Genomic DNA, 12,436 nt, shown 5'->3' with positions numbered 1-12,436 from the left:
CATGCACCCAACTGGTATTTTTTGGTCACATGTGAGGCATTGCCGTACTTGGGAGATATTGGGGCACAGATTTTGGGGTGCTTTTTCTCCTTCATTCCTTGTGAAAATGAAAAATTTTGAGCCAGAACTGCATTTTTGTGTAAAAAAATGTAATTTTTCATGTTCACTGCCCAGTTTTATCAAAATTGGTGAAACCCCTGGGGGTTTGAAATGTACACTATACCCCTAGATGAATTCCCTGAGGGGTGTAGTTTGCAAAATGGGGTCACTTGTGGGGGGGTTCCACTGTATTGGTGCTTTGGGGGTCTTGCTAATGCGACATAGCACCCACCATCATTCCACCAGAATTTGTGCTGCAAACTCCAAATATCACTCCTTCCCTTCTGAGTCCTGCCACTTTTTGGTCACACATGAGGCATTGCCGTACTCGGGAGAAATTGGGGCACAGATTTTGGGGTGCTTTGTCTCCTTCATTCCTTCTGAAAATGAAAAATTTTGAGCCAGAACTGCATTTTTGTGTAAAAAAAAATGTAATTTTTCATTTTCACTGCCCACTTGTATCAAAATTGGTGAAACCCCTGGGGGTTTGAAATGTACACTATACCCCTAGATGAATTCCCTGAGGGGTGTACTTCGCAAAATGGGGTGACTTGTGGGGGGGTTCCACTGTATTGGTGCAACATAGCACCCACCATTCATTCCACCAAAATCTGTGCTGCAAAATCCAAAAATCACTCCTTCCCTTCTGAGTCCTGCCATGCACCCAACTGGTATTTTTTGTTCACATGTGAGGCATTGCCGTACTCTGGAGAAATTGGGGCACAGATTTTGGGGTGCTTTTTCTCCTTCATACCTTCTGAAAATGAAAAATTTTGAGCCAGAACTGCATTTTTGTGTAAAAAAATGTAATTTTTCATGTTCACTGCCCACTTGTATCAAAATTGGTGAAACCCCTGGGGGTTTGAAATGTACACTATACCCCTAGATGAATTCCCTGAGGGGTGTAGTTTGCAAAATGGGGTCACTTGTGGGGTGGTTCCACTGTATTGGTGCTTTGGGGGTCTTGCTAATGCGACATAGCACCCACCAAAATTCCACCAGAATCTGAGCTGCAAAATCCAAAAATCACTCCTTCCCTTCTGAGTCCTGCCATGCACCCAACTGGTATTTTTTGGTCACATGTGAGGCATTGCCGTACTCGGGAGAAATTGGGGCACAGATTTTGGGGTGCTTTTTCTCCTTCATACCTTCTGAAAATGAAAAATTTTGAGCCAGAACTGCATTTTTGTGTAAAAAAATGTAATTTTTCATGTTCACTGCCCACTTGTATCAAAATTGGTGAAACCCCTGGGGGTTTGAAATGTACACTATACCCCTAGATAAATTCCCTGAGGGGTGTAGTTTGCAAAATGGGGTCACTTGTGGGGGGGTTCCACTGTCTTGGTGCTTGGGGGGTCTTGCTAATGCGACATAGCACCCACCAAAATTCCACCAGAATCTGAGCTGCAAAATCCAAAAATCACTCCTTCCCTTCTGAGTCCTGCCATGCACCCAACTGGTTTTTTGTGTTCACATGTGAGGCATTGCCGTACTCGGGAGAAATTGGGGCACAGATTTTGGGGTGCTTTTTCTCCTTCATACCTTCTGAAAATGAAAAATTTTGAGCCAGAACTGCATTTTTGTGTAAAAAAATGTAATTTTTCATGTTCACTGCCCACTTGTATCAAAATTGGTGAAACCCCTGGGGGTTTGAAATGTACACTATACCCCTAGATGAATTCCCTGAGGGGTGTAGTTTGCAAAATGGGGTCACTTGTGGGGGGGTTCCACTGTATTGGTGCTTTGGGGGTCTTGCTAATGCGACATAGCACCCACCAAAATTCCACCAGAATCTGAGCTGCAAAATCCAAAAATCACTCCTTCCCTTCTGAGTCCTGCCATGCACCCAACTGGTATTTTTGGTCACATGTGAGGCATTGCCGTACTCGGGAGAAATTGGGGCACAGATTTTGGGGTGCTTTTTCTCCTTCATACCTTCTGAAAATGAAAAATTTTGAGCCAGAACTGCATTTTTGTGTAAAAAAATGTAATTTTTCATTTTCACTGCCCACTTGTATCAAAATTGGTGAAACCCCTGGGGGTTTGAAATGTACACTATACCCCTAGATGAATTCCCTGAGGGGTGTACTTTGCAAAATGGGGTGACTTGTGGGGGGGTTCCACTGTATTGGTGCAACATAGCACCCACCATTCATTCCACCAAAATCTGTGCTGCAAAATCCAAAAATCACTCCTTCCCTTCTGAGTCCTGCCATGCACCCAACTGGTATTTTTTGTTCACATGTGAGGCATTGCCGTACTCGGGAGAAATTGGGGCACAGATTTTGGGGTGCTTTTTCTACTTCATACCTTCTGAAAATGAAAAATTTTGAGCCAGAACTGCATTTTTGTGTAAAAAAATGTAATTTTTCATGTTCACTGCCCACTTGTATCAAAATTGGTGAAACCCCTGGGGGTTTGAAATGTACACTATACCCCTAGATGAATTCCCTGAGGGGTGTAGTTTGCAAAATGGGGTCACTTGTGGGGGGGTTCCACTGTATTGGTGCTTTGGGGGTCTTGCTAATGCGACATAGCACCCACCAAAATTCCACCAGAATCTGAGCTGCAAAATACAAAAATCACTCCTTCCCTTCTGAGTCCTGCCATGCACCCAACTGGTATTTTTTGGTCACATGTGAGGCATTGCCGTACTCGGGAGAAATTGGGGCACAGATTTTGGGGTGCTTTTTCTCCTTCATACCTTCTGAAAATGAAAAATTTTGAGCCAGAACTGCATTTTTGTGTAAAAAAATGTAATTTTTCATTTTCACTGCCCACTTGTATCAAAATTGGTGAAACCCCTGGGGGTTTGAAATGTACACTATACCCCTAGATGAATTCCCTGAGGGGTGTACTTTGCAAAATGGGGTGACTTGTGGGGGGGTTCCACTGTATTGGTGCAACATAGCACCCACCATTCATTCCACCAAAATCTGTGCTGCAAAATCCAAAAATCACTCCTTCCCTTCTGAGTCCTGCCATGCACCCAACTGGTATTTTTTGTTCACATGTGAGGCATTGCCGTACTCGGGAGAAATTGGGGCACAGATTTTGGGGTGCTTTTTCTCCTTCATACCTTCTGAAAATGAAAAATTTTGAGCCAGAACTGCATTTTTGTGTAAAAAAATGTAATTTTTCATTTTCACTGCCCACTTGTATCAAAATTGGTGAAACCCCTGGGGGTTTGAAATGTACACTATACCCCTAGATGAATTCCCTGAGGGGTGTAGTTTGCAAAATGGGGTCACTTGTGGGGGGGTTCCACTGTATTGGTGCTTGGGGGGTCTTGCTAATGCGACATAGCACCCACCAAAATTCCACCAGAATCTGAGCTGCAAAATCCAAAAATCACTCCTTCCCTTCTGAGTCCTGCCATGCACCCAACTGGTATTTTTTGTTCACATGTGAGGCATTGCGGTACTCGGGAGAAATTGGGGCACAGATTTTGGGGTGCTTTGTCTCCTTCATTCCTTGTGAAAATGAAAAATTTTGAGCCAGAACTGCATTTTTGTGTAAAAAATGTAATTTTTCATTTTCACTGCCCAGTTGTACCACAATTGGTGAAACCCCTGGGGGTTTGAAATGGACACTATACCCCTAGATGAATTCCCTGAGGGGTGTAGTTTGCAAAATGGGGTAACTTGTGGGGGGGTTCCTAAATTTTAGCATCTTATGGTGCCTAGAAACCTACATGGTGCCTAAAAAATAATCTCATAAAAAGGAGGCTCCAAAATCAAGTAGGTGCTCCTTCTATTATGAAGCCTGTGGTTTGGTCAACGTGCACACTAGGGCCACATATAGGATATTTTTGAAAACAAAAGAATTGGGGGAATCAATTTTTAGTCACATTTCTCTAGTAAAATGTACTGTGTTCCTTAGAAAAATGTATTAAAATTGCAAATCTGCAAAAAAAATGAAATTTTGAAATTTCACCTACACTTTGTTTTAATTCCTGTGAAACACCTAAAGGGTTAACAAACTTCCAAAATGCTGTTTTGAATACTGTGATGGGTGCAGTTTTTGAAATGGCATCATTTATGGGGGTGTCTCACATACAAGTCCCTCAAAGTCATATCAGAACTGAACTGGTCCCTAAAAAAATCAGTGTTTGAAATTTTCTTGAAAATTTGAGAATTTGCTATTCATATTGTAAGCCTCCTAGTGTCCAAAAAAATTAAAAGGAAGTTGAAATAATGATGGAAACATAAAGTAGACATATGGTCTATGTTAGTTATTAACTATTTTGAGTGGTATGATTATTTGTCTCACAAGCAGAAAATTTAACATTTTGCAAATCGCTAAATTTTCCATTTTTTCACGACATTTTGGTATTTTTCACAAAAAAACACAGACTGTATCGACCCAAATTTACCACTAATTTGAAGTACAATGTGTCACGAAAAAACAATCTCAAAATCACTGGGATAAGTAAAAGCAAAAAAAAGTTATCCCCACTTAAGTGAGACATGTCAGATTTGAAAAAAATGGCTCTGTCAGGAACGCAAAAACTAGCTCTGTCAGGAAGGGGTTAATAGGGTAGAATTAGGGAAATCAGAAATGGAAAAGGACCTAGGAGTCTTAATTGATAACAAACTTGGTACACAGTGTCATGGAGCAGCCAGGAGGCCAACAGAATACTAGCGTGGACTGTATAAAAAGGGTTATAGAAACTAGGAACGAAAGTGTAACCATGCCACTCTACAAGGCACTGGCTAGACCGCATTTGGAATTTGGAGTGCAATTCTGGGCTCCACATTACAAAAAGGACGTGGTAGAACTAGAAAAAGTTCAGAAAAGGGCAAACAAATTAATGAAAGGGATTGAGCATTTAAGATAAAAGGATAGATTAGACAAATCAGGAATGTTTACGCTGGAAAGGGGGCGATTAAGATGAGACATGCTTAGCATGTATAAATATATCATAGTACAATACTCTGAACTATATGGCAGCCTCTTTGCTTTGAGGTCAGAAACTAGGACATGTGGGCATACATCTCAGACTAGAGGAGAGAAGATTCCACGCCCTTAAAAGGAAAGGTTTTTTTGTGGTCAGGGTAGTAAGGGTACGGAACTCTCTTCCAGACGACGTGGTGAAGACAGACACATTGAACACATTTAAATAAGGTTCGATAAACATTTATTGAAAAAAGCATTCACGGCTGCAACCTAGAACAACTATTAAGTCAATGTTAAAGTATATATTTCAAAGTGGGGATGACAAATCTAGGTCGACGGTTGAACTTGATGGACATACGTCTTTTTTCAAAAAAGTGCTCTGAAAGATGGGTGAACTGACCGCTGGGATCCTGACCATCGGCCAGTCATACCACACTCTTTTATTATGTCTGTTGTTTGTCACCAAGGAAACACATATTTACATAAATAAATGTTTACAGGTACTTTGTAAACAGCTAAACATTTAAGAGCATATAAATCTGGAGTTGACCTACTTCGATTCTACCGCAATTCAAGGTTAGAAGCGCTGACGGTAGCCGTAGCGGTGGAACTTGTGAGTGGGGAGCCCAGGTGCAAAAATATAATTTGAGCCCCCCTCCAATACCCAAATCCAAGAAGTAATTGCTGGTCTTGGCTGCAATGGGCTCCTTCGGTAGTTCTGCCTCTCCTTTCATATATATTTTTTATAAAAAAAAAAAAAAATTTAAATGCAGCATCAGTTGCAGATCAGTCAATTATCACACTCCTGAGTAGCCCTATGGTTGCGCAGCATGGGTTCAGGAAGTGGGGGCCAAAGCCACTGTTACTGCGAACCAGATCACAGTCGCTGGTTGAAACATGCCCTCTAAATGGCCATGACATGATTGTGTTTTTGCCGCTACTCCCCATTACTGCCCCCTACCTGTCAATCACTCTGCAAATAAATCCTCCCTGTGACCGCTAGACCATCCCTGCACATGTGCGACTTAGACGCATGCACAGTTTATTGATAATTCCTCAACTACAGGGGAAGACAAGAGCATGGGGTTCCTGCTGAATTTTGCACCATGCAGCGGTACGCTTTGGCAGCCAGGGCTGCAGGCACTATAGCAGGGGACAAAAACAAGCAGTTGTGTCCTCGCATATCAGAAATGGGACAGTGGACACACGTATAGATTAGCCTGTATTGCCAGACAAACATCCACTTCTTAATAGCTAGAAGGCAAACATTACATTGGAATCATCTTATTCATCTTATTTTTGCCAACTATTAAACACTGAGTGAAAAAACAAATCCGTCTCTAAGAGGTTAATTTATCAAAAAGCCCTAAATCCAGCAAAAATGGACACTGCATTACATAAGCTGCTTAGAAAGCCAGAGCCGGCCTTAGGCATAGGCAAACTAGGCAATTGCCTAGGGCATTTGGAATGCCTAGGGGCATCAGAAGCTTCTGCTGATTAAAATGATATGCAGCTTTCCTATATTCTGTGTGTGAGTGAGGCTGTATCTGCATAATGATGCAAATAAGATGAAAAGTATGTGCAACATATGTTTAAGGGGCATTATGTGTGTCATGTATAAATGCATTAATAATGTGTGACATATGTGTTACAGGCATTATGTGTGTCATGTGTATAAGGGCAATAATAATATGCAACATATGTGTAAGGGGCATTATGTGTGTCATTATGTGTATTAAGGGCATTAATAGAGGTTCGCATAATGTGTAAGGGGCATTATGGTTATAAGGACATTAATAATGTGTGTCATGTGTAACGGGCATTACTGTGTGGTATTATCAGGGGTGCCGAGAGAAAGGGGTAGGGGGTACAAATTACCCGGGCCAAAGTCTGATCGAAGAGCCCAGTGGGGGCCCCGGGCCCCCTCCCCTTAAGTGACAGCAGCAGCAGCTGCAGCTCTTCTCCTCTGCCCAGCACACACTGCTTTGTGCTGGGTTGCAGTGTGGCCATGGAGGTGCTTAAAATACAATATTTTTTCACGATTTTTTTCTAAGGCTATAATGTGAATAGTGTGAGGAGTAATGTATATAAGGTAAAGTGGTACTACAGTGTGATGTAACGTGAATAAGGGACACCATCGCATGATATAATGTGAATAAAGTTGCACTACTGTGTGGCATAATTTGAATTGGGGGTACTATTGTGTGGCCATGCCCCTTCCCAGCAAGAACACACCCCTGTTTGGGCTGTGCACCAAATGTGTGCACTGTTTCTATTTAAGATATTGCGGGTAGGAGCACCAAAATGATGGCTGCTATGATGAGGGTTGATGGTGCTGGGAAAGGGGAGCAGGGTCAGAGGCGGATCTAGTGGCGGTGCTAGGGGGCACCAGGCAAAATCTTGCCTAGGGCGTCATTTAGGCTAGGGCCGGCTCTGTAGAAAGCTATGACTGTCCTGATGCATTGTGGGCTACAGTTAGATTTTGTTTGCAGTATAAGCGATTACGATAAGAGCAATTGACTCTGTTTTCAACTCCACTGTAAAATAATATGACTAGAAAATGTAGAAGACAATGACCTATCTTATAATTAATATTAGGCTACCCAAAGATGAAGATGAAGATGAAGCATGCGCAAACCACAAAACATCTTTCATTTGCGATCTATACCTCATCCAACTTTGAATCAGGCCCAATGTCCACTAGTGGATATAATAGTTCCAAGAGGTCATTTTGGGAATTACTCTCCATACCATTACAGTTTCATTTATTAAGGGTCTAATTCAGACCTGATCGCATGGCTGCAAAATCACATAGACTGCGCATGCATATGACCCGTAGCGCGCATGCACGAGGGCACCCTGCGATAAAATCCTGCTACGTTTCTTTATTGCTGGCCGTACGCAAGTTGAGTGACAGAAAGCCGGCATTTGTGGGTGGTAACTGGATGTTTTCTGGGAGTGTCAGGGAAAACACAGGCGTGTCCAGGCTGTTTCTGTCGCAGCCACCAGGTGAGTCCTTGGCTAAGCACAGTCTGCACATACTGGAAAAATCATTCGATGGTGAGTGGTTGCAAATGGATCATAAATCACTTTTCCAATTAATCTGCTGGTGGAATCTTGTTGGAAGCTGGGGGAATCCTTACAACACTTGAATATTAAAGCGTTGCTTGGATAGCATTGTTGCGCTCGTCCGAGCCTCTTGCTCCCCTAGTTCACTAGACTTTACCTCAGTTACCCACTTGATCATCTAGTAGGTGTGTACAAAAAACTGCCTGAGAAAGATGGCCATGATTATGGAGAACATACTTTAGATGTTGTTGTATGATGCTAACCCCTGCTGCCTAGTGTTAGGACTGTGTACAGCAAAGAGACCTGGCATACGTTTCCTGAAATGAGTATCTAGCCACCATTAAAGTTAGTTCATGTTTTAGGGATATCCTTGCTTGATCACAGGAGACTTAATTGACTTGGTCAGTTTGAGTTAATTACCTGGTCATAAGCTTGAACAAGTTTAAAATCTGCACTGTAATTGTGGAGTTTGGGAACCGATGGAACCGAGTATACAAGAAAATGTAAGGCAAGAATAATATACAAGAGAACAGTGTAGAGTGGAGGTGCAGACACAAAGTTGGTGCAGTAGGGGGTGAGTTAATTTGTCTATGTGTGAGTGCGGTGGGTAGAAAACTAAGTGGTGGGTCTATGAGGAAATAATCACAAGAGGGTTCAGGTTGTGGTCATTAGCAGAGCGGAGAGAGCATGAGTGAAGCCTCCGATGAAGCCGAGGAAATGGGGAGTAGCTGAGGGTTGTAAATTTAAGCTGTAAAATAAGCTCACTCACCTTAATACATAAATAAATTATTAATAGTGTTTTGGTCCATGGATTGATGAATGCATTCAAGCTTTGGTCAATGTCAAGGGATTCTGTTTTACTGCAAGTCCTACTCTAACACTGAGACTCTTCACAATCTGGGAACTGCTATCACATCAGTCAAACTGAGAAACATTCTAGCTGTTTTAAAGCTCACTTGCCAACTAACTCATGAATTAAAGGTGAGACAGTCACTAACACAGCTCCTGAATGAACACAAAAGAGACAGCTGTCACTCACACACATATATTAGACATTTTTGGTAGGGTGCTCTTCATGGTTGGTTGCCCCCCAATATTATAAAAGTTCCTGTAGTTAATTGCATAACCCATTGGTTTATCACAATTACTTTATTAAGCCAATGGGTTTAAGCAATTGACTGCAGTTTAGAGTGTCGTTCATTAAGGAACTACTTATTTTTGAGCATCAAGTATATTCCTTACATAACTGAAATCTCAATTTGAAATGAGAGTATGCTTTTGAAATCCTCATTCTTCCATTATGAAACACTTACAAAGAGAGCAGTTTGACGCATGATCATTGTTCAATAAATATAAGGATTCATTTTGCATGAGTGACAGCACTATACTCTAAGTGATGATATTCATTTGCACCATACATTAGAGAAAGATTTTATAGGATATATAATTTATATTTCTCTGATCTTACCTCCTCAAGGACATCAGCGAGTTTACTAAGTATTTCTTCAGGAAGGCTCTGGAATGTTGGTACGCTGAAAAAGTTAAAGAGAATATAAATGTTAAATTCCACTAGATTTCCTACGTAATATGTTAAAATAATAATAATAATAATAATAATAATAATAATACAAATAAAACCTATAATGACAATAATGATTATAATAGAAAGGAGAATATTGACAATACTACCTGTAGTAATAATAATAATGGTAACTGTAGATTGTAAGCTCTTTAGAGCAGTGCATTCTTTCCTCCTGTTCTCACAGCCCTCTCCTCTTGCACTTCAATTACAGTTCTCCCCTACGTCTATACCTGCATATTTGCTCCAGGGCCATCCTGGGCATCTAAAGTAGGGGATCAATGGGTAGCTGCCCAAGGGCCCTCCAATTCAGGGTGCCTTCCAGCTGGGGGCAGATTGGGTTCTGAACATCTGCCTCCTGAGCTTATTGAGAGGCAGAAGAGAATGATGCCTGGTTGCCATGGTTGTGAATTACACACTAATAGAGCGGCCAGGCAGCATTCTCTTCCCGCTTCCCAGCCTGCAGTCAGACAGTGAATGACTGTCAGCATGCTGATTGTTGGATGGCTAAAGCTATCCACCAATCAGAGTGCTGACAAAGGGATAGATGGCAAGGGACTGCAGGAGGGGCATGTTATGATTTTCTTGTTGTTGACATGTTTTCCTGTGAAAGGGTGTGTAGGGGCCCCAAATGCATTGCTCTGCCCAGGGCCTTCAATGTTCCTGAATGTTTATCTCTTTCAATGACAGCCTGCCCATAGTAGTGCGCCAACTATTACTTTGCTTCCTTATATCTCAGCTGCATTGTTTTCTGAGAATAGTGGTGCTAATTGTTACCTTTGCACTGTTTTCGTTTTTCAGTTACTGTAATGATTAGTTCTGTGTACCCTGTACTGTTCTAATGTGTGCCGCTCTAATATACGGTGCTGCTAACCCAGGGTTGCCTACTTTTACAGTCTCCTCTCCGGAAGAAGCCCAGAGAGGAGACTGTCAGCAGAGCTGTGGGGGGTGGGGCCTGATATCGGCATCATCAAGCCCCAGCCCAGCAAACGACGGAATTAGCTGGTCTCTATGGAGGGAGCGGGGCTAAAATGATGTCAGTTAAGCCTCGCTCCTTCAAAAAGCCGCAAATTGCGGTATTTAAATACCGTGACCCAGTGTGAATGGGTGGGCACCTCGGAATCCGCCCACTTTTCCAGGGGACCGAGAGGGGGACCCGATTTCCGAGACCCTCCCGGCCAATCCAGGATGGTAGGTAACCCTGTGCTAACCACTTGTGATGCCTTATATATAAAATGTAATAATCATCATCATCACATAATAATAATAATAATAATAATAATAATAATAATAATAATGTTATCCATGTTCTGTGCTGAGCTTTCCTCAGACTGCACCAATATAATGTATTGAAGTTATTCTACGAAGTTTTGGTCTGGTCTGTTAATCTCTCAAAGCTATTCTTTCTATCTTGAGTTATATCTATTCTTAGTGACAATCCCGAAAAGCTTGAGGGTTTTTCTTATAAACAAAGCCAATAAACCCCCATCTAACTTGTCAAAGATTCTCCTAAGTCCCTTAGACATAAGGATACATTATTGAAGAAAAAGAGACTGGCTCACGGTAGTATGACAGTGCATCAAATCAATCCTATTACTGACACTTAGCTGGGAGATTAAGTTTTTTATTTTAGACGTTAAGACACAATTAGGTTATTTTGGGTGACAAAGGAAATCTCAGCTGTAATAAAGTATGCAATAACATAGAAAAGTACTCCAGAAAAACTTCTTGTAAAATCTCTTGGAACTAAAGTAGAGAGAAGGACGTTAAAATACTTAAACGTGCTTAAGGCTATCATGAATATTGAATATCAAGTGCAACAATTAATTATAATTTTAAGGAATTCTATCCTGAAGACACATTACTTTCGTGTAACTAGCAGAATCAAATACAGTGTGAAACCACTCTGGTTAAACTGCATGTCATTCACAGTATGTGTCATGAGTGTATCTGGGGTTAAATCTGGGACAAGCTGAAACACTCTGCACTGACCCAATGTCTTTTTTACAGCACATTATATAAACTTGCCCTGGCCACTGGTTTTTGATACTTGTGAGATATAGGGGCAGGCTAATTACTGGATGGACTAGTCTTAGGGGTACGATGGGAGTTCTATTGAAAATGGGATGTTCCCCCGACTAATTAGATTTGGCCACTTTGTACCGAATTTTGATGGATAGGGCCGAGAAATTAAAAGGAAAGTGATCAAATTTCATGTGTTTGACATCTAATTCGGTCAGTTGGACGTCCGTTGGTCCGTGGACGTCAGAGTCAGAGATCGGACATGCTGCACATCCTACCTCCAACTTGGGAAATGAGAACGCATACCATATATCATATGCAAAAGGACCACATATGAAATTGTATGTGATCCTGCTGCCCAGGAAGCTCCCGGGCTGTTTAAAGGGGACCGGATGTGACAAGGGCCCCATGAGGTTTAAATCTGCCTCTTGGTAGAACACTGAAAACTTTTTCAACTGGAAAGGACGATGACCTGGCACATGGAGTGAAAAATATTGACTACCCTTGGTCCAAAGTTTTGGTCTTTTACGGTGTCTGGTTAGAATGTACACTGAAATAATTGAGTATTTAGGAAATTAATTGACGTTTTTCAAAACTTGGGTTAGTAGTGTTTTCTGAGTGTTGAGAGGATTGAATCTGCAGTGTCTTCATAAGAATTAGCATTGTAATACACCCTGTATTGGCAGACACTGCAGAAGTAAGTGGCAGTAGTGTGAAATTGGAGATTAGTGCACATGGCAAAGGAATTTAGCCAGGTGAAGGTTTATT

At 41.6% G+C, this 12,436-nt stretch overlaps 1 protein-coding gene across 7 annotated transcripts in view; it reads right to left on the bottom strand.

The window, feature by feature from the left end:
• PRKG1 (protein kinase cGMP-dependent 1) overlaps nt 1-12,436 on the bottom strand; it is a 983,026-nt gene that overhangs the window by 187,610 nt on the left and 782,980 nt on the right. For all 7 annotated transcript variants that reach the window (XM_083149086.1, XM_083149090.1, XM_083149085.1 and 4 more), the window contains one exon: nt 9,536-9,599. In XM_083149086.1, coding sequence (XP_083005212.1) covers nt 9,536-9,599 — 64 coding nt within the window. The remainder of the gene's footprint in view (nt 1-9,535; nt 9,600-12,436) is intronic.

This window comes from Crinia signifera, chromosome 6 (assembly GCF_055691185.1).
Source record: "Crinia signifera chromosome 6, ASM5569118v1, whole genome shotgun sequence".
Classification (NCBI taxonomy): domain Eukaryota; kingdom Metazoa; phylum Chordata; class Amphibia; order Anura; family Myobatrachidae; genus Crinia; species Crinia signifera.
Note: the sequence above shows the minus strand (reverse complement) of the source record. Positions and strands in the feature narration are given on the sequence as shown.